This window comes from Myotis yumanensis, unplaced genomic scaffold (assembly GCF_028538775.1).
Source record: "Myotis yumanensis isolate MYYU_CA2020_CCGP unplaced genomic scaffold, mMyoYum1.0.hap1 SCAF_2, whole genome shotgun sequence".
Taxonomy (NCBI): domain Eukaryota; kingdom Metazoa; phylum Chordata; class Mammalia; order Chiroptera; family Vespertilionidae; genus Myotis; species Myotis yumanensis.
The window spans coordinates 138,684,781-138,707,488 of record NW_027223753.1 but is presented as its reverse complement, the minus strand read 5'-3'; the positions used below and the strand labels follow the sequence as shown (position 1 = coordinate 138,707,488).

Below are 22,708 nucleotides of genomic sequence, written 5' to 3'. Positions count from 1 at the left end.
AGCAGTAAATTTTGTGGTAGGGATTCTTTAAATATTTTCTTAGGTGCTTTTTATTAAACAATTCTTCTGTATCCTGTTCATACTCTTGGCATTACTTTTGAATAGGATATTGCAAAGTCAACGCACATTTTCTAAAAAGTGGAAAACTATGCTCCAGAGTTAAGTAAGGCAGAAGAAAAGAAAACAAACTCTCAGGAGAATGGAAATTAAATTATTTATAGACAGAAGTTTATTTAACTGTTTTCCAGAAGATACATTAAAAATCTCTCTCTCTCTCTCTCTCTCTCCCTCTCTCTCTCTCTCTCACACACACACACACACACACACACACACACACACACACACATCTCTCCAGCATTATGATGGCTCCACTTAGGATTCAGAATTTAATTAAATCCCTTAATAAGGAGTGAGAGCAAAGTACGTAAGTATCTGGTGTTAGCATTGGGGATGAATAACTGGACAGACTTCAATGTGTACCACACGTGCCCTCTAGTGGGTATTTGGGAACACTGCAGTTCCCTGGACTGTTGGATCTTCAGCCCTAGGCATTTCAAGAGAGCTTTTCAAGCTCATTTTTATAAACAAATACGTAAGCCCCATTTATATTTATTCTGTCAACTGTTAATTAGCAAAGGGTGTTACTAAAGAGATTAGAAACAGTTTATTCTTATGAGTACTTAAACATCTCTATCTTATTTATACAACTAATTTGCTTTGTAAACTCCTTTCTTTCATAATAGTACAAAGATAAATTCTAATGGACTTCAAATCCAATTAGCCAAATTCTACATGAATGACTTCACAGCATTTAAATAGAAGAAAGAAGAAATAACATCCCTGTATGTGCATAATTATGATAGTGATTTTTGTAATGACATTTTCGGACTATCACATGAAGAACTTACTTTACAATTCAGACTTCTGCAGTTTTTGTTGTTGTTTGCTCTTTAACATTTATAGCTATTTGTGACCACACCGAAGCAGCCAAAGGAATCTCAGCCTCTGGCATTAGCCTATAAATTATCAACTGTTTCCATTCAGAATGTAATTTTGGCACTTACTAACAAAGCCTGACTTGCCGCCAAGTTCACCTCCTTTTGGAAAACTCACTCTATCTGTAAGGATTAAATCTAGTGTGACTATATGACACCCAAAAGAATCATGTTTTAAAGAATGTAGACCTTTGTTTCTCTCTTTAATAAACAAATTCCAAATTTAGGGATCAATATGATGCCTCCAAGTTCAATCAGAGCTGAGGTTTCTTCTACCATGGTGCTCCTCCGTGCGCATCTTTCACCTCACGGTCCAAGGTGTCTGATCTGTTTCCAGGCATTTTAGCCAGCAGAAAGGATGAAGAGGAAGAACATGCCCACTCATCTTTAGGATACTTCTTAGGAGCTGCCCCTATTACAACTACATCCAATTGGCCAGAACTTTGTCAGATGGCCACACCTGGCTGAAAGGTATTTTTTCTAGGCTGCTCTGTTCCAGCTGAAAATCAGGGGTAACAATACTATGGAAGAAGGTAGAACTGATATTCAGGAGCAATTCGTAGTCTCTCCTACAATCGATTGTCCTACAAACTGCCTTCACTTGACAGATTCTACTCTTTTCTGTTTTTTGTTTTCTTTTTCTTTTTTGTCTATTAAAAGCTAAACTTTGTCCATTAGTCTGCTCATGAAGTTCTGATAATAAAGACTGTTTTCTTGTGTGTTTTTCTTTCTTTCTCTATAATCCAATGACTTGGCCTGCAGGTTTCAACATGTCAGTGCCTTCCTTCCTTCCCCACAGGTGATGGCTGTGCCACCTGCCCCTCGGCAGCTGCTGGGAGTGCTGCTTACCATTTCCCTGGGCTCCATCAGGCTCACTCAGGCCGGTGCCTACTATGGGATCAAGCCACTGCCTCAAATTCCTCAGATCCAACCGCAAATTCCACAATACCAGCCCCTGGGCCAGCAAGTACCTCACATGCCTTTGAGCAAAGATGGCCTTACCATGGGCAAGGAGCTTCCCCATATGCAGTATGGTAAAGAGTATCCACATCTACCCCAATATATGAAGGAATTGCAGCCGATGCCAAGGATGGGCAAGGAAGCAGCTCCCAAGAAAGGCAAAGGTAACAACAAATCCTGGGCTGTTATAGAACGGCGGCCTTCCAAAACTCTATGAGTTTGGCTGGGGTGGGGGCAGGGGAGCTAAATTTTAGAAATTTTTATTTTAGAATATATTATTAACATTCACTAAATGGGGGTGTTCTGAACTCTATCCTCAAAAAGTTCAAGTCTTGAAGATACAGACAAAATTACCATTTTATGTTGTGCTTTCTTTTAACAGCATCAAATGACAGAAAACATACTTAGTAACAAATAGTTTATTTCTTCATTCAGTACATATTTATTCAAGCATTTGGCAATTACTTAACAATCATCTATTTTTGTGCCACGCACTGGACTATATGCTGGGGGACCACCAGCATTCTAAATTAGGAGAGCAGTGCTGTATGGACCTGTTGTTTAAAAAAAAAAAATCACATGAAAGCATTTTGTGAACTAGGTGCTAGATAAATGCAAGTGCTTCTAAAACTGCTCTAATTAATGTCAAGCAATCAACAGGAGAATAAGGAGTATAGATTGTACCGAGAGATGATTCCTGAAAATCTCTCCTATTACTTTCTAGGCATGCTTATTCAACACCTATAAACTGCCTATCACTTTCTCATAAATTCAACCGGTTTATCAGGAGTTCTAGGAAACCTAGCATTTGTAGGGAAGGAATTGCATCAGAATAGCAACTCCCTTTAAGGAAGTGGAGGCCATCTCGCCGGTCCATGCAGAAGCAGAAGCTTTACTTCTGGGAACTACTGGATTTGGCACTAAGAGGCCTGGATGCCCAGAGGCCAGAAATGAGGGAGCCCTAGTCATTTGACCTCTCTGAAACTACTTTTCTTCATCTGCAAAGTAAGATTATTAAGAGAATCAATAACATAAGGTAAATAAAAGTGCTAAGTTAATGCTAAAGCACCATAAGAACTTTGAGTTGCTAGAACTGGTCACACAACAAACCCTAAGTAAGAGCAGGGTAAGCTCCAGGCACTGTGCTAGACACCAGGGATTCCTGATCAATAAGACGGATCCTGCCTCACATGTTCCCTTGATATAGTAGCTACATACTGATTAGAAATAACAGACCAAAACTGTACTTTCAGAGATCATTTCTATAGTTAGTTAGAAATAACATGACTTAATAGTACTCTAATAATACCTACTCGCATAATGGAGGAAGCGTTCCCAGTTTTCTTCTTCAGGAGCTGATATTCTGCTGCGGAGATGATCTCGGCCATTTGTTTTCCTCCCTTTCTTGAATGGCCTGCCTGGCTTTTGGCACTTCCTGCACTTACTCAGATGGGAACCAGATTTCAGTCAGGGAATCTGGAAAGAATGGGAGTTCTGTGGTTCTATTTTGTTCCCTGACAGTAGCTCAGTGAAAAATACAATGGTCAAAACTAAGATGCAACTACTGGTTGAAATAAAGACTTTGGGACCACAAAGTTCACTTCTTTATGTTGTCCCTTAATCCCAGGAGCATGGGGGAATCCAGAGTGATGTTTCTCTGCAAGCCATAGCATAATCATTTATACTAACGTATGCTTTGTATTTCGATAGCACCTTTCACATCCACTACCTAATCTTGTGTGAGGGTGTTATTACTCTCACTGTGCAGATGGTATAAGTGACCCAATGAAGATCTCATTTCAAGACCAGGAAGAAAAGCTGAACTTCCTGCTCCTAACCCCAGCTCCATTCATTATCCACACTGCTTGGTATCCTAAAATCATAAAGTTGCCTCGACCTTCGCAGCAGGGTTCAGGGTCTGAAGGAGGTGCTGACGCATAAATGAAAATGCTATACAAGAAATATGAATTCAGAAGGCATGGGGGGCCAGGTGGAGCCTCTTTCTTGAAGAGTCACACCAACTTCTGGGTCCCCTTTGCTTTTTATTCACTTGAATATACATTTGCCCTTTAGCAATGCATACAGGCAGATCAAAGGTAAAGTTTGGTAAACAGTATAAGGGTTATCAGGTTAGAAAATTGCCTTGAGCCATTGAGCCCACTGCAGGGCAGTATTATGTTGATTTTCAGCCCTGCTGAATATCAAAGTCCATTGGTATTCCAATGTTTCTTTTTGTATTAATATGCTAACTACTGTTTGCTTTAGTCTCCCGCATAAAGTATTTTATTCCCTTCTCCTGTTTAAAAACCAAATTTGCAAGTGAGAAATAGCATATTAAAGAATGAATGTTTGAGGCTTAGGAAATCGGCAGTACATTGAAGAAATTAAGCAAATCTCTGACTCAGGAAGATAGGTGTGAAAGATGTTATTAAACCACAAACAAAATAAAATGCTTCAGTTCTTCTGAGTCATAATTGCTTTCTTATCCACATCATACCTTATTTTTGCACAAGAGAAAATATTTTTGCCATAAATGATTATGTAAAAAAAAAATTAAGGACATGGAAAAATACAATATAACAACAAGTAGTAGAAACAATAAAAATGAAGAATGACTCCAGCATTGTTTAAAATACACACACACACACACACACACACACACAAATACCTAGAACACAAGATGGTAATATATATGTAAATGTCAAGTGATTATCAACTTTGATTTTTCTTTACCCTTTTGTGAATTTTCTAGATTATCTACAGTGAACACACCATAATATCTTCAAGTTTTATACTTGAAAAATTGTCATTACTTTTTGGCTTTTTCACTTAACCAATGCTGACAAAAGTAGCTAAAGATATCAATTCTCAAAAATACTATCTCAAATATGTTGAAGATATTATCATCTTGATTATCCTTTGAGTATGGATAACTTACAGTCCTGGAAAATGAGTGCATTATTCTGTCTTTCAATAAGTAATAGGCAAGTGTGCCAGAAGTAAATAATCATTGTCATGACTCCCTTAAAGTGAAGGATAATCAATATTTTCCTTCTCTCTCTCTCTCTCTCTCTCTCTCCCTCTCTCTCTCTCTTTTCTTTCCCAGTAGAAGCACCACTAGCCAGTTTACGAGGGGAACAAGGGCCTCGTGGAGAGCCAGGCCCAAGAGGACCACCTGGGCCCCCAGGTTTACCAGGTCATGGGATACCTGGAATCAAAGGAAAACCAGGGCCACAGGGCTATCCAGGAATTGGAAAGCCAGGTATGCCTGGAATGCCAGGAAAGCCAGGAGCCATGGGAATGCCAGGGGCAAAAGGTGAAATTGGACCCAAAGGGGAGATGGGGCCCAAGGGGATCCCAGGACCACAAGGACCTCCAGGGCCTCACGGACTTCCTGGCATTGGCAAGCCAGGTGGACCTGGGTTACCAGGGCAACCAGGTCCAAAGGGTGAGAGAGGACTCAAAGGCCCACCAGGACCTCCAGGCCTTCAGGGTCCTAAAGGAGAGAAGGGCTTCGGGATGCCAGGTCTGCCAGGCTTGAAGGGTCCTCCGGGGATGAATGGCCCTCCTGGTCCTGTCGGGCTTCCAGGAGTGGGCAAACCAGGAGTGACAGGCTTCCCTGGGCCCCAGGGCCCCCTGGGAAAGCCAGGTCCTCCAGGTGAACCTGGGCCACAAGGCCCTATTGGGATACCAGGGGTTCAAGGACCTCCGGGGATGCCTGGAGTTGGAAAACCAGGCCAGGATGGGATCCCTGGCCAGCCAGGATTTCCAGGTGGCAAAGGGGAGCAAGGACTGCCAGGGCTGCCAGGACCCCCAGGCCTTCCAGGGATAGGGAAACCAGGCTTCCCAGGACCCAAAGGCGAAAAGGGTATAGGGGGTATCCCCGGGGCTCTTGGACCAAGAGGGGAGAAAGGACCAATAGGTGCCCCTGGAATGGGGGGTCCCCCAGGAGAGCCAGGCCTGCCTGGAATCCCCGGTCCTATGGGCCCTCCAGGTGCTATTGGTTTTCCCGGACCCAAAGGAGAAGGTGGGGTTGTAGGGCCACAGGGGCCACCAGGTCCCAAGGGGGAGCCAGGGCTTCAAGGCTTCCCAGGGAAGCCAGGTTTCCTTGGTGAAGTGGGGCCCCCTGGCATAAGGGGTTTGCCAGGTCCCATAGGGCCCAAGGGGGAAGCTGGGCATAAAGGTTTGCCAGGGCTCCCTGGTGCTCCAGGTCTGCTTGGACCAAAGGGAGAACCAGGAATCCCAGGGGATCAGGGTTTACAGGGCCCCCCAGGCATCCCGGGTATTGCAGGCCCTAGTGGCCCCATTGGACCACCTGGAATTCCAGGCCCCAAAGGGGAACCGGGCCTCCCAGGGCCCCCCGGGTTCCCTGGAGTAGGGAAGCCTGGAGTAGCAGGACTTCATGGCCCCCCAGGAAAGCCCGGTGCCCTGGGTCCTCAAGGCCAGCCTGGCCTTCCGGGGCCCCCAGGCCCTCCAGGGCCCCCAGGCCCCCCAGCTGCGATGCCCCCTACACCACCACCCGGTGGAGAGTATCTGCCAGATATGGGGCTGGGAATCGATGGAGTGAAACCCCCCCATGCCTATGGGGCTAAGAAAGGCAAGAACGGAGGGCCAGCCTATGAGATGCCTGCATTTACCGCTGAGCTGACTGCACCTTTCCCACCCGTGGGGGCCCCAGTGAAGTTTGACAAACTGCTCTATAACGGCAGACAGAACTACAACCCGCAGACAGGCATCTTCACCTGCGAAGTCCCGGGCGTCTACTACTTTGCGTACCACGTTCACTGCAAGGGGGGCAACGTGTGGGTTGCTCTGTTCAAGAACAACGAGCCCATGATGTACACGTACGACGAGTACAAGAAGGGCTTCCTGGACCAGGCGTCGGGGAGCGCGGTGCTGCTGCTCAGGCCCGGAGACCGGGTGTTCCTCCAGATGCCCTCAGAACAGGCCGCGGGGCTGTACGCCGGGCAGTACGTCCACTCCTCCTTTTCAGGATATTTATTGTATCCCATGTAAAAAAAGAAAAGAAGTAGAGAGAGATTTAATAGAAGAAAAGAACATGGAAAGCCAAATGAAAACCGTAATTGCTTCAAAACATTTATATAGTTGGAAAGTTATATTTAAGTGAAATGTTGAACCATCATGTACAAATAAAAGCTAAGATGCATGTTTAATGCTCTGCACAGCATCTTGTAATGGAAAATGATGGGACAGATTTGTGTACCAAGTACTGACACTTGTGTTGTACCCACTGGAATCATATTAGCTGTTATGTTATGTGCTTCCATCATAACCTGCTTATTCAGATAAGTCAAAATATTTCAGTATGAAAGACCATAGCTAATGAAAGTCAATCATGTTGTTTACTTTTAAATATTTATAAGTATGGCTTAAAGAAAGGTCAATGACAACAATGACATACCGTATTTACTTGCATGATTTCCTCTGTATTTGTGCAGAGATGTTGCCATGGAACGTGGGGGCGGAATTCTGCATCCTTACCTGCCCTGGTGGGAGGGGGCGGGGCCATGGCAGGGCTTTAGTTGCAAGGGCTCTTTGTCTCCTGTCAGAGGCTATGTCCTTTAGCCACAGGAGTCTTACTCAGAATTGTGTGTCTAGTGTCCCTAGAAGAACCAATCAGCCGTTGTGTTTACTCAGTGCCCTCTGTGCCTAGCACTGGGTGGGGCTTTAGACAGTGCCCCACAAGCAGCTAAGGACCACCTGGGAGACATGAGCAGTAGTTAACTCATTTATTCCTCAAGGGTTCCTTTTGGTATGGTTTCTTTTCCTGCTTTTTTCTTTTTTCTTCCCTGTGTGTAATTTCCACTATGGCCCAACGAATACAAACACCTGGAAGTCATAAGAAAGAAAGAAAAAAGCTTCTTCCCCCATAACTTCCCAGTTTTGTGGAACGCTTATTATCAATAGTTATTAATTGTGTTTACATATTTAACAAATCCCCTCTTTTCCTACACACACAAATGAAGGGGATATCAATATTTCTTAGGAGCTATTATATTTCAAAGAAATTTCCCTGTGTAGTACACATGCAAATCGGTGTGCCATCTGAGATTCCAAAGTCAATTTCCAAAATCCAAGTCAACCTTTCTTTATTTTCGGGGGAGGGGGGGAGGGGAGGAGGAATGTAGATTTTCCGAATTACATTGCTGAAAAAATAATTGCTGAAGTTCTAAAAGTAAATGTACTATTTCCTGATGTAGGTACTAAAATTATAGGAAAAAAACTGTTTCTTTAGAAGCAATTTGTGGAAAAGCTTTAATGCCAAAGGGCAATGGTAGCCCATGTTTTTCATGTCATCCCATACTCAGCACAAGGCAAGAGTTAATAAAGGTTTAAAGGGAGAAATAAATATCGTTCCAGGTTTTCACTTAGGTACATGCTAACTCCTTCCAGCATTCAAATCTGGTCTCAAAACACAGACAAAGCATTTCCACTCAGCAATGAGTCTACTGCTGTCACTAAGCCACTGGGGGAAATAATGTGAAGTTATAGTGGTGCTATCTTGTATCTTTTCCTCGAAATTAAGAATGAGGAGTTACAGGGATCATTACAGATGGGAAATGACACAAATAAATACGGTATAAACACACATGGAAATATGTCTATGTCAAATCTGAATTGTTTTAACCATCAAGAAAATGCTCCTCAACCTAATATCTGTCTCTTCCCTTATATGGTACATGAGCACCATTTCTTCTCAATCTCTTTAAAAAAAGAAATGAGTTCATTACCACAGGGTTTCTTATCACTGCTACTTCTATGACAAAATTTTCCCATCAAAAAGATATCCCACCCAACCTGTATGCTCAAAGCAGACAGCATTTATGTGACCAAATATCCTTTGGGTTGGTCCTGAGGATGCTGGTTTGGGGCTGATGACTGTGGGGGCAATGTGGATCCATGGGGCTCCTTCTGCTGAACAGCTGCATTGGAACGGCTTGGAAGCAAGTCAGATCAGCTGGTTTGTAAAACTGTATTTATCTGTACATGTATGGGCTTTTTAGTTCCACCAAGAAAGAAAGAAAGCACCTATTTAGTTAAAATCAAATTTCACTTTTCAAAATACCTTCCAACTTATTTATTGGTTGTTACTCAATTGCCTGTGTGTGTGTGCGTGTATGTGTGTGTATTATCAGGCATATGCTTCTAACTTTTAGATGGTGCAGGAGCAAAAGCTATGCCAGATACTGTATATTCTACAATGGTGCTAATCTCAGAGCAAACGAATTACTCCATTTAATTTAAAGAAGAGTTTTAAATAATTATCTATGTGTCTGTGTTTCTCTTTTGTGTGTTGCACACCATGTTAACACATTAGTGTAAAACCAAAAGAAACAACCAAGCATTCTAAAGTCTAGGGATAGCACTACAATCCCTATTTCATTCAAAATTAACTAGAACTTTTCCATGTAATAAAGGACCCAACTGGCGTTATTGTTATTTAAATACAGAGTTTTAAGCAGTATGACATCAAGGGGAAAGAACTGTTTGCAGTGGGTGACTGTTCTCAAATATTTTACAGAATACCATGAGCAGTGAACAGACTGGTAACTTTTTCGAGTTTCCATGATAGATTTGAGACTTGTCAACAGCAAATCATTTTTGTATTTAAATATTTGTACTGATTTTTTTAAAAAGTCTTATTAAATATCTTTAAAAATATGTTTCTCATCTTGTTCATATCACTCAGCTGACACTGTTTGAGCTTCATAATGTTTTTATCCTCCAATGTATTAATTAGCTGATGAAACAGAGACTTAAAACAATCATTGCTTAAATAGGACAATTATTTCTCATTGACATAACAGCTCTGAGCATAAGCAACCTAGGATTCAAGGTAGTGCCAGTCAGGGCCCCGGTTTTCTTCCACAGTAGTCCCCCTTATCCATAATTTTACTTTCCGTGTTTTCAGTTACCTGCGGTCAACTGTGGTCTGAAAATATTAAATGGAAAATTCCAGAAATAAACAATTCATGAGTTTTGAATTGCATGCCATTCTGAGTAGCGTGATGAAATCTCGCGCCATTCTGTTCTGCCCCACCTAGGACGTGAATTATCCCTTTGTCCAGAGTATCAACACTATGTACCATACCACTTAGTAGCCATCTTGGTTATCAGATTAATTATCAGAGAGAAAGAGCCTACATTCACAAAACTTTTATTACAGTATATTACTGCAATTGTTCTATTTTATGAGTAGCATTGTTGTTAATCTCTTACTGTGCCTGTAAAATTAAACTTTATCATAGGTTTGTGTGAGTAGAAAAAAACGTGGTATCTATAGGGTTCAGTACTATCTACAGTGTCAAGTGTTGCTCTCATTTCCAAGGGCCAGGCTAACTAACCATCACAGCCACATTCCAGCCAGTGGGAAGGTGAAAAAATTAGGAAGTGAGAGCATGTTTCCTTAATGGACTCAACCCAGCAGTTGCTTAGATTGCTCCCTCCTATATCCCATTGCTTGAATTTAGTCACATTGTCACAAGTTGTGAAGGAGTGTGGGAAATTGAATATGAATTGAGAGTAACCACGAGCCCAGCTAGAAATCAGGGCTTCTATTAATATAGAAGGAGGGAGAACAGATATTGGGAAAATTAGCTGCTGCATCTGTCACAACTATAATAATAAAAGCATAATATGCTAATTGGACCAGATAGCCGAACGACCTTCCAGATGGCCTTTCGGATGACCTTCCAGACGAAGTCAGGGCTGCAAGGGCCAAGCCCCTTGCATGAATTTTGTGCATCGGACCTTTAGTCTGCCATAAAAGAAAATACTGTCACAGACCTCCCGTCTCCCACAATCTTCAAACAACCTATTCTTTTTCACATTGCCGCACCACAGCCAAATATTTTGAGGGGAGATGGTGGTGACTGGAACTACGGAGCAGAAGCAGACCTGTTTCAAGATCCTAAGCATCTTAAGTATCACTGATAAAGAAAGAATTATTTGGTGATGATCTTGTCAAGCTCAGAATGCTCATAACTTACCATGTCCAGAATATTATAAAGGGATTCTTCAAATCATTCAACAAGCAAATATGTAGCTCCAATCTGTGGTTGGTTAACTCACTTGTTTAAACCATCAGTTTGGAAGCTCAAGACCACAGCTTTCATTTCCATAAAGCCCAATTAGTTCTATTTCAATCTAGAGTCAATGACTCTTTTATAATATGGACCAGTCATCTTGTGTGTACACAAGTGTTGGTCACAGAAGTAAATGGAAGGATAGATATAGGAGACAGAGACAGGAAGAAATAAAAGGTTGGAATTTAGAATGCTGAACAAGACCCATCATTACAATGGGTCTACCGTAACCCATTATGTAAACACAAAGTAGCCCCTACTTTGTGCTTGACATTACTAAGGCCATGTGAGGGACACAAATGCAACAGAAAACAGGGTCTTTCTCCTTTAAAAGTGGTATCTTCCGTTTGGAGGATATCAAGATGTTTGTTAAACAAGAAATTGATTTCCAGGTGGTGTACAAACACATGCAGGGTGGTTTGATGCCAACTGATGCATATGTGCTTACAGAAATTCAGAAAGAGAAAGACCATTCTTTATGGCTCCCTTCCTGGGAATGCTTCCTCTGGCTTGTTTGCAGCATAATTCCTGCTCACCTCTCAGGACACAGGGCACTCCTCACCCCTACTGCTCAGATTTAGTCACGTTCTCCCCTGTGACACTACCCTGACTTGTACCGTCTTCTGTCCTATCCTCTTTCCTGCTTAGAAATAAACTGCCGTGCTCCCCTATTAGAGCGAAAGCTTCTTGAGAACAGGCACCTTGTTGTTTCACCTTGGCATCCACAGCCCATCACAGAGCAATGGTCCAATACCGGGTTTGAGGGAAGAATGAATCTCTGAAGGCTGCTGTGGGAGGCAGTGCCGAACTCAATGTGAGGTGTGGCTGAATCCAGCTGTTTAGAAGTTCACTGTGGGATAAAACCTAGTCTCAGTTATTTGGAGATTATTTTATTTTTTAAAACAATTTTATTTGCAAGTCACTAACAATTTTATTTTTAATAAACTATTTTTTGAATAGTTTTCTATTTATAAGAAAATTAAAAAAATATTACAGGTAGTTTCCACAAACCGGCACCAGCTTCCCTTGTTATTAACATCTGCCATTCAGAATGCATCACATTCAGTCATCACTTCTCTTTAGGCTCCTCGTGGCTATAAAAGTTTCTCAGACTTTCATTGTTTCAAAGAACTTGACAGTTTTGAGGATCACTGGTAATGTATTTCAAAAATTTCTATTAATTGAAATTTGTTTGATGGTTAGCTCATGATTAGACTGGGGTTATACTTTTTGTGTGGGGGAAAAAGATCACAGTGGTTGCCATTTTTTTATCACTTCATATCGAGGTTGTATATTACCATCATGTATGTTATCAATCTTTATGTTGACTTGGACCATATGACTGAGATAGTGTCTATCAGATTTCTGTAGAAGATGATTTTTAAAGAAATCGTTTTTAACTTGATAGAATTTAGATGGCTGGAACATAGGGCATTCCAAGAGAAACAACTTCTCCTTTAAAGAGAGAGAGGAGGGTGTGTGTGTGTGTGTGTGTGTGTGTGTGTGTGTGTCCTGGGGTGGTGGTGGGTCAGGGGGGCTGAGATAAGGAAAATGGCCTAACTTGATCTATCTTCTGATCTATTCAAGAATAAAGGAAGCTTGATTTACTGATTTAATAACCAAAGGAGGGTCAAGCAATGCAGGTCTTTACATGTATGAAAGAGACATTTATATTTTATGTAATCTATACATATAAATGCCTAAGGGACCAAGCAACTTAATGACCTTTTGACAGGTCACTATGATGCGCACTGACCACCAGGGGGCTGATGTTCAACGCAGGAGCTGCCCCTGGTGGTCAGTGTGCCCCCACAGTGGGAGGACCACTCAGCTGACTGAAGGGTGCCAGATGCTGGGCTCACAGCTGGCGAGCCCAACTGCAGCAGTGCCAGCCTCTCCCACCTCCATGGCAGCGTTCTACCTAGCAGCAGCAGCTGAAGGCACTGCACAGCTGGGATGAGCAGGAGTGGCGTGGCACCGTCCCGGGTACAGATCTATATTAATAATAGAGGAATATGCAAATTGTCTGGGACACCATCACGGTAACAGTAATGACCAAACAGCAGGCTGCATGGGGCAACAAGGCCAGCAGGGGGGTTAGTGAGGGACGACCAAACGACTGAACAGCAGGCTGCATGGGGCGGCCAGGCCAGCGGGGGGAGGGGGGGTGAGGGGGGGCAGTTGGAGGCAACCAGGATGGTGGTGGGGGGCAGTTGGGGGCAACCAGGCTGGTGGCTGGGGGGGGGGGGGTAGTTGGGGGTGACCAGGCTGGCGGGCGGGGGGGGCAGTTAGGGGCAATCAGGCCAGCAGAGGGGGACAGTTGGGGGTGACCAGGCCGTAAGGGAGGGCAGTAAGGGGCAACCAGGCTGGCGGGGGAGGCAGTTAGGGGTGACCAGGCCGGCAGAGGGGGACAGTTGGGGGCGGGCGACCAGGCTGGCAGAGGGGGGCAGTTGGGGGTGACCAGGCTGGCGGGGGTGGGGGGTTAGTTAGGGGCAATCAGGATGACAGGCAGAAGCAGTTATGGGTGATCAGGCTGGCTGGGGGGGCAGTTAGGGGTGATCAGGCAGGCAGGCAGGTGAGCAGTTAGGAGCCAGCATTCCCAGATTGTGAGAGGGGTCCCGAATTGGAGAGGGTGCAGGCTGGGCTGAGGGGTCCCAGCCCCTGTGTACAAATTTCATGCACCGGGCCTCTAGTATATAATAAGAAGACATTGTAGGTACTTAAGTAGAAAAATGGTAAAAAAGAAATAAGCATTTTAGATTATTTTTTGGAGAAGGTAAGATACAAGTAGCAAAACAGGAGAAATCTGAACAGCTACACTCCAAGATGAGGGGTTGATGGTGAAGGGTCCTAACCAAGCCTCAAGAGTAAGAACCAGATGCCAGGCCAGGTGTCAGGGTATATTTCAAGGACTAGAAAACAGAATGAAGAATGTAAGACTGAAAAGACAGCTGCAAGACTGAACTGAACTTGGGGACAATCCCAGGATGGCCTTATGAGGGAGAAGGAAGCTTTTCCCAAAGGTGCTTTCTTCACATTGATACACTTGGAAGACAGGGATGGTACCACTGCCAGAGAGGTGTCGTCCACCACAGAGCCTGCTCCAGGCAGGGAAAGGAGAAGACACTCCATTTATTTAGAGTCTGGTGGGCTTTGACCTGATGGTGGGAGATGCCTGTGTTCCAAGTGAGCATTTGATAGGAAGATGACAGGTGGGGCAAGGCCTCAAGAGCGAACTGGAGATCTCTGTAATAAGAGGGAGAAAAAAGACCGACTGGAAATCAGTAACTCTATTTGCAGGCAATAATAATTAGATTTCTTTAAAATCTCCTCCTTACTTACTGCATGAATTTATTTAACAAATCCTTTCATCATAGATACAGCGAGGGTAAATGTCACCCCAATCTATATGGAATTACAACTAATTCCAAATATGCAGGGCCAGCATGGAGAGTACATCAATTGTGTTTTACTATGTTTCAGAACAGGTTTTCTCCTTAATGGTCCTCGTGACTCTATAATTGCAAATGTTTATGCTCATTATATGTCATGAAAAATATCTGTGGAATAAGCCTTGGGGTTATCTTTCTTTCAACAAAGAGTTACACAGGATTTCTGATGCTTTCTTTCATTTTCAAAACCAATATTTGTGTCAGGATAAATTTTATCCTCAAACAAGTTATTCTCTATGATGTCAAATAGCAGTTAATAATTTTTATGATTAGAAATGTTTTTGTTAATTCCTGGATAGTGTAATGAAATTTAAGTCAAAAGCGGGGCACATCATCCCTTTTTAACAAGTAACTCAAAAGTTTCTCCTGTGTGTTACTAAAACACGGGATCATCTAATCAAATTTTCCTTTGAGGCATCCAGAATCCTCCCAGAGATTTTTTTCTTTGCTATCTTTCTGCAAATAAAAAAATATAGATTTTTATTAGAAATCAAAAGCACCTCTAAATTAAAGCTTGTAAATCCTATGGAGACATACATTGCACGTGCCTTGTTAAATCCACCAAGACCTAAATATTAATTTTGTAATGAGCACAACCAAGTCAGTTTTCATCTGATGAGTGGCTGGCAGCTGTGTTCACATCTGTTCTTTTTCTTGGGATGAGAGACAATGGGGAAAGCTAATGGAACTTTGACCAGTCTCCAGGTTCCTACTACTAATAATAGTTGCCTTTCCTCACCAAAGACAATGCTGTCCCTGTTATTTGTTCTGCCAAACCAGAGTCACCAACACAAAACATGCTAGGAGAGGGCTCTGAGGTCAGATGCAGAGAACAAATCTCAACTCCTCTATCTACCAGCTGTGTCATCTGGATTCAATTACTTAAACTCTCTAAACTTCAGCTTTTGCACCTATAAAATAGTAAGTGATGATAGTAACTACCTTCTACAGTAGTTGAAAGAGTGGATGATGTAGTAGGGTGTAGTATGGAGGGATAAGAGCTGCTACCATTTGCTGAATGCCAACCATGTACCAGAAACTGCTTTAGGTGTTTTTATGTATTGCCTTAGTAGCTGCTCATAACTCTATTATTAGCTCCATTTTACAGCTGAAGAAACTGAAGCCTAGTAACTTGCCCACGATTTACTAAATTACGATTCCAGGATGTTAACCCAGATATCTGGCTCTAGGTCCACACTCTCAGATATTAGTTCATATTGCTTCAAGGCAGGAGGTAAAAGTTCTCAGCTTTCTTAGAAGCAAACACCGGTCAGTGAGGGCTCAGATTATTAGCTTGCCTCAATAGAGAAAGAGAAAGCGATGACCAATTTCTTATTTAAGGTCCTTACCAGAGACAATAGGAACAGCCAGCTACCAGAAGACATATTGATGGATATGATGATGACATCATTATCCACTAGGAGATATAAGGACAGATATATAAGGCTTTAAAAACTAAAGGGATCACCTCACCAATATGATGGCTACTATTTAAGAAAAAACAGAAAATAAGTGTTATCTAGGATATGGACAAATTGGAACCCTTGTGCACTGCTGGTGGGAATGTAAAATTGGGCAACGGCTATGAAAACAGTATAGTGGTTCCTCAAAAAATTTAAATAGAATTTCCAAATTATCTGGCATTTCCACCTCTGGGTATATACGCCAAAGACTTGAAAGTAGGAACACAAAAAGATACAGTACTTGTACATCAGTGATCATAGCAATATTATTCACTATATTTAAAAGTAGAAGCAACCCAGATATCCACCAATAGATGAACATATAAAGAAAATGTGGTGTATACATACAATGGAATATTACTCGGCTTTAAAAAAGAAAATTCTGACACATTCTACAACATGGATGAATGTGGAGGGCATTACACTAAGAGAAATAAGCCGATCACAAAAGAACAAATATTATATGATTTCACAAATAGAAGAGTGGTTGTCAGCAGCTGAGAGGTGATAGGAATGGGGAATTATTTAATGGGTATAGAGTTTCAGTTTTGCAAGATAAAAATAATTCTGGACATGGGTAGTGGTGATGGTGAACGCATTTAATGCCACTGAACTGTAAAGTTTTAAAATGGTCATGATGATAAATTTTATGTTTTACCACAATTTAAAAAATACTAAAAGGAAAAAACCACCTGCTAATAGGAATAACCCATAATAAAGGAGGTTACGGGAAATGACCTCCACAGCCTCCCTTACCTCCAAGTGCATCACCATGTTTACCAAATGTATAAGGAGTCTAAGCAACACCACTGTGGTGGGTCAGAAACCACAAGTCCCAGCCTCCCCCAGGGAAGCTCTGCAGACCCCTATGGGGACTGCCACTCATTGCCCCTCCTCCACTTCAATAGATGTTACCTTCTAGGGACCTTCACGTCTGCCTGCCAGACACTCCACCTTCACCCCATAACTCCAAAGTGCAAACTAGAACGAGTTTCCTCTCTTCAAGCATAAGCATGCAATCTGCATGCCAATATTCCAGGGCCAAAAGGGAAGTTAAAGATCAGGTTTTTCTTTCTCTAAATAAAGGGGTCTTACAGAGCCCATACATACTCAGATATAAGATAAACAAAAGTAAGTTTTACTTCAGCCACCTGACCTCACCAGGCCCTGTGCAGTGAGAGGAAAAATTCATTACCACTCTAGGCAGGCTGAGCAGCCTTGGTTAGGAGAAGGAAAGCATGGTTTCAGTAACTGGCAGGAATGAGTGCTCCCTCTCATGGCCAGAGGAGAAACAGCAGCTCCACAAGCAGATTTTTTTTTTTCTTAACATAAATTCAGTGGGTCAGGAATTTGGAGAGAACATAGTGGGATGATTTCTCCCTACTCCATGACATCTGGGACCACAGCTGGGGGTGAATCAACAACTGGGGCCTAGAGTAACCCAGAGGCATCTTCATTTACAGGCCTGGCTGTTGATGTTGGTTGTCAGCAGAGACCTCTGCTGGGCTGTGGGCTGGAATACCTACATATGTCCTTTTCATATCATTTCTCCATGTTGGCTACTTTGCGTTTTCTCACAGCATGATTCCTGAGTTCCATGTGAGCATCCCAAGGTAACAAGGTGGAAAGGCACTGAATTTTAAAAATCTAGCCTCAGAATTCACAGAACATCCTTTCTACCATATTCTCTTAGTTGAGGTGATAAAGGTTTGCGCAGGTTCAAAGAGAAATAATGCAGACCTCACTATTCAATAGGAGGAATAACAAGGTTACGTTGTAAAGAAAATATGCAGGATGGGATATATTGGTAGCATCTTTAGAAAATACAACCTGCCACATGCCCACCTGGCTGTTCAGTGTCTTGTCTGTGATAGATGCTAGACATGGTGGACCTAGACATGGGACACAAGATGCGCACACTTTTGCCACCCCCTCAGGTCCCTCCACACGCCTCTTCCCAGATATCTTTGCTATAGAACTTCAAATATTGTCTTACAGGCCCTTGACCTGCTCAAACATACCATTCACTTCTGCTCAAGACTATGCTTATTCTTCTCTCAGTCTATTTCTCTCTCCATTCAAAGGTGATGACTAAATGTACATCTTCAAGATCTGGCCACTAGGATCCTCCTCACCACTGTCCTTTAGGGCCACTCCATGAGGAGGACTGTAGTGCAGTAGTAGTCTATTTTCAGTTCCACCAACATGCCAAACCTGAACCAGTCTTGAACATTTTCCTTCATCATCAGCTGGTCATAGGCAACACCTCATCTGACCGTAGGTGTGAGCTGAGGAATACCACAGACTTGGAGATCTGGACTAGCTGTTCATGTATCTACAACTTCTGAACCCACTTAAATGTGATCTCATGTATACCATTTCTATTGTTCAGTGGGTTTTTGCTGTGCATACCTGACCTTATAAAACCCAGGTCCTGAAGGGCAGCTCTGCTCACATAACCATTTGATGTTCCATAGTCAGATGCTCAGTTTCTACTGGAGTGCAGTATTATGACAGTAGGCACTTTCTGAATTGTTTGGCTGCAGAAGTCATGGCCTTAACTCTGGAACCCTAGGAGTTTGTGCTGTGACTCTCCTTTTAGGTCCTGCTAGGTTCTACACTGCATCATTATCTATCACCTAACACCTTGAGGTCTATCACATCATCATGAACTGAGTGGATGAGCAGCTTGTATCATAGCCTGAACATGCTGCCAAGCCCTAATGCCTCTTGATCCTACTCAAAACTGGCAGTCTTTGATTCACTTATAAATGGGTTAGGAAGTATTTCCAAGTGTGGCACAGGCTATCTGTACAATCCAAAGAGATGCAACAAGTACTGTTTCTTTTTCTTAGTGATGGGAAATGAAAGATAAAATAACTTTCCTTTACCTTAAAGGGGATAACCAGGCATGCCTCAGATATCCAGATACCTAAAAATGTGATCAACGTTGCAGGCCCCCAGACAGTTGTAATTTATCACCCTCTGGCATGTTAAGGCACTTATTTTCTTCTCCCAAGACCTAGTTAATATGGTGTCATCAACACAACAAATCAATACAATATTTTGAAGAAGAGTCAGGTCAAGTTCTTTTGAAATATATTATGACAAAGAGCAGGAGAAACCATCCCTGGGAGGGTTCATAGAAAAGCATTCACAGCTTTGAGTGAACATGAAATCAATCTTCTCAAGTGAATGCAAACTGCTTTTGATCTTCTTCCCTGATAGAAATTGAGTATAAGTAGCATACATTTGCCAGATCAAAATCACACAGGAAGTGCTAGAGGCTGTGTTGATTGGTTCATCCAAATATACAACACCTGCTACAGCCTTTATGATAGAAGATACCATCTGATTAAGTTTATAGTAGCCCACCATCATTTACCACGGTCCATCTGATTTAGGCAAACTGAACCCCCTCAGCCTCTAAGTCCTTTAGGTTGTCATTAATCTCTGCAGTTCCACTGGAGTGAGATAGCACTTCTGACTTACTATCTTTGCAATGTAGTGGGGTGGGAGAGGCAGACTTAGGGGCTTCCATTTGATCCTTCCTACCCTAATGGTTCCTACTTCATATGTCAGAAGATCCATGTAATGGTTCTACCATCTACAAAGTATAGCCATCTCAATTATGCACTCAGCAGCTGAAGAGATGACCATATGTAGAGAGCGCCTGCTTCTAGCCTTAAAGGCTGGGTAACTAGAGTCATTTTCGCAAAACTGCGAGCAAAATCTTCCTCATTATCTGAATCATCCTGCTCACGGTGATGCTTGTCCCTCTCTTCCTCAAACTCTAGCTCCCTCTCATATTTAGGAGGTAAATCTTTAACTGGCGGGCTTTTGACTACTGTGGCAGGAGGGGTGGGTGGAGGCGGAGGAAGCGCAGAGGGGGGAGGTGGTATTTTTAGAGATTCACATTCCTTCACTGTAGGCTGTAAAGCTGTGGTCACACCTTGCTTAGACATTCTTAAACTCTCCTGCGCTGGATCAAGGCAATCACGAATTAAAGACCATAGTGTGAATGTAGGAATAGGAATCTTCTCTGGACCTTCTGCTGTGTATCAGTCATGCAACTGCTTTCCAACCTTTTCCCATGTTTGAAAGTTGACGGTTCCCTCTTCAGGAAACCAAGGGCAAGTTTCATAAACAAAACTTAAGAAATCAAGAATCTGACTACATTTAACAGAGCATCCTCTAGTTTTGAGCATAGTTTTTGAAAGGGCGAGGGCTAAGCCCTCCACCTTGCCCCAGGGTAAGGGCTACGCCCTCCATCTTGCCCCAGGGTAAGTGCTCCATCTTACCTTGGCCACGTGCTTGGCAAGGAGCTTCTTCCCGGAAGTCTAAGCCTCTGCTAGCCACACCCAGGAACAAGACACCGACTTGCTCCTGGCCAATCGGCAGAGCACAGTCCTTTCTCCTCCCCTTCCTCCAACCCCCACTATAAAACCCGTCTCCACACAGAGTTATCTCTCTCTCTGCTTCCTGCTGCTGTGTCGGCAAGGTGGGGGAGCCGAGCTAGCTCGAATAAAAACTCTTATGCTTTTGCATTGGACATGGCTGGCTCCCTGATGTGGTTTCTTGGGGATCCTGAAATCTGGGCATAACAGTTTTAAGCATTTGAGAGTAGAGACCTCTTTCCTGAGACCCGGAATTACCCATGTTTTACACCCAGCTACTATAACAATTGCTCCTTACCTTACTTCTTTAGTTTGTTGTGCGGCACACTTCTTAAAGCGACCTCCTTGCCTGACTTTTAAGAGTTCCCCTGTACTCAGGTCCCTGGAACTGGGCGTCAAATATAAATATTTCTCTCTTTTCCACATCCAGCATGGCTAGAGAGCGGTCTGGTTCCTGAGTAGGGGTGGCTGAGGATTGAGAAAATGAAAGAAAGAGACAGACACAGAGATAGAAGGAAAAAGCTGGGGCTGGGTGGGACATCTGTACTCTGATGGAGAGACAGTGACCCAGAGCCAATACAGCAAGTTTATTTTATACAGAAAAATACCAGGAAGGTTTATTAAAGCCCAAGACAAAGGCGATTATGTGCATTCTTATGGCTTCTTTGTAATCGTCACATCTGGGTGGGGCCAGATAATCATGTTTGTTCCTGGTGTTTGGCTGGATTTAGATAATGAAACCCATCCCCTGGAGCCTGAGCTGAAGGTCAGGCTGACAACACACCTGCCTCTGGCAAGATATGTTTCCAGGGCATGGCTCTGCCGGGCACTGCTGGATTCAGATGACAATCACCTCAAGGGCCTTTCCCAGGCACTCTCTACAACCATAAGTTGATGGATCCATGGGAGCCACCAACTGTGAAACAGATTTGAGTCAGGACTCTATCACCTGGCTCCTGTATGCCCTACTCTAACAGGAAGTTATGGAAGCAGTTCAGATTCCCTGCATCCACGTAGTTCACCAGGTTATCCAACATCTCTTGAAAGAGCCAGACACTTTCCATTTCCTCACTGTACAATTAATCTGAAATTTGGTCATAGGTTCTGTTGGAAAAGGTTTGAGTACATATTGCATACAGGGTGGGGCAAAAGTAGGTTTACAGCTATGAGTCTGCAAAAGACAGAGTTTATTCTTGTATTATTATTTATTAACTAGTGGCCTGGTGCACGAAACTTGTGCATGGGGGAGGGGTGTCCCTCAGCCCTGCCTGCACCCTCTCCAATCTGGGACCCCTCGGGGGATGTCCGACTGTCCCACAGGGATCGGGCCTAAACCGGCAGTTGGACATCCCTCTCACAATCTGGGACTGCTGGCTCCTAACTGCTCGCCTGCCTGCCTGCCTGATTGTCCCTAACCGCTTCTGTTGCCAGCCTGATTGCCCCTTAACCGCTCCCCTGCTGGCCTGATTGATGCCTAACTGCTCCCCTGCCAGCCCAATCACCCCTAACTGCCCTCCCTTGTCGGCTCAATCGCCCACAACTGCCCTCCCCTGCTGCAACCCGCCTCCTCCGCCGGGACCGGCCTCCTCCACGCTGTGTAGAGCCGCAGGACCCCCAGGCCTCACCACGCAGAGTGGCTGCCAGGCCCTGTCTCCGCTGTGCGTGCGGCCATCTTCTGACGACGTCACGTGAGGACCACATAGACTTTTATTAGTATAGACTAGAGGCCCGGTGCATGAAATTTGTGCACTTGGGGTTTGTCCCTCAGCCCAGCCTGCACCCTCTTCAATCTGGGATCCTTCGGGGGATGTCCGACTGCCGGTTTAGGCCCGACCCCTCTCACAATCCAGGACTGCTGGCTCCCAACCGCTCACCTGCCTGCCTGCCTGATTGCCCCTAACCACTCCCCTACCAGCCCGATTGCCCCCAACTGCCCTCCCTTGCTGGCCTGGTTGCCTCTAATTGCCCTCCCCTGCAGGCCTGGTCACCTCCAACTGCCCTCCCCTGCTGGCCTGGTCGCCCCTAACTGTCCTCCCCTGCAGGCCTCATCACCCACAACTGCCCTCCCCTGCAGGCCATCTTATGGCTGTGGGCACTGCCATCTTTGAGGGCATGGCAGTCAATTAGCATATTCCCTCCTGATTGGCTGTGGGTGCTGCCATCTTTGAAGCCTGCTGCTCAGTCGTTTGGTCGTCCCTCACTAACTCCCCTGCTGGCCTGGTCGCCCCACGCAGCCTGTTGCTCAGTCATTTGGTTGTCCCTCACTAACCCCCCTGCTGGCCTGGTCGCCCCACACAGCCTGTTGCTCAGTCATTTGGTTGTCCCTCACTAACA

General features: G+C 43.8%; 1 protein-coding gene across 3 annotated transcripts in view; it reads left to right on the top strand.

Annotated features, from left to right (window-relative positions):
- Positions 1-7,129, top strand: part of COL8A1 (collagen type VIII alpha 1 chain) — a 164,889-nt gene extending 157,760 nt beyond the window's left edge. For 2 of the 3 annotated variants that reach the window (XM_070406100.1, XM_070406101.1), the window contains 2 exons: positions 1,795-2,119; positions 5,062-7,129. In XM_070406100.1, the coding sequence (XP_070262201.1) occupies positions 1,798-2,119; positions 5,062-6,971 (2,232 nt within the window). In that variant the 5' untranslated portion in view covers positions 1,795-1,797 and the 3' untranslated portion in view covers positions 6,972-7,129. The remainder of the gene's footprint in view (positions 1-1,794; positions 2,120-5,061) is intronic. The other variant, XM_070406102.1, reaches the window with a different exon arrangement.
- Positions 7,130-22,708: the final 15,579 nt, after the last annotated feature.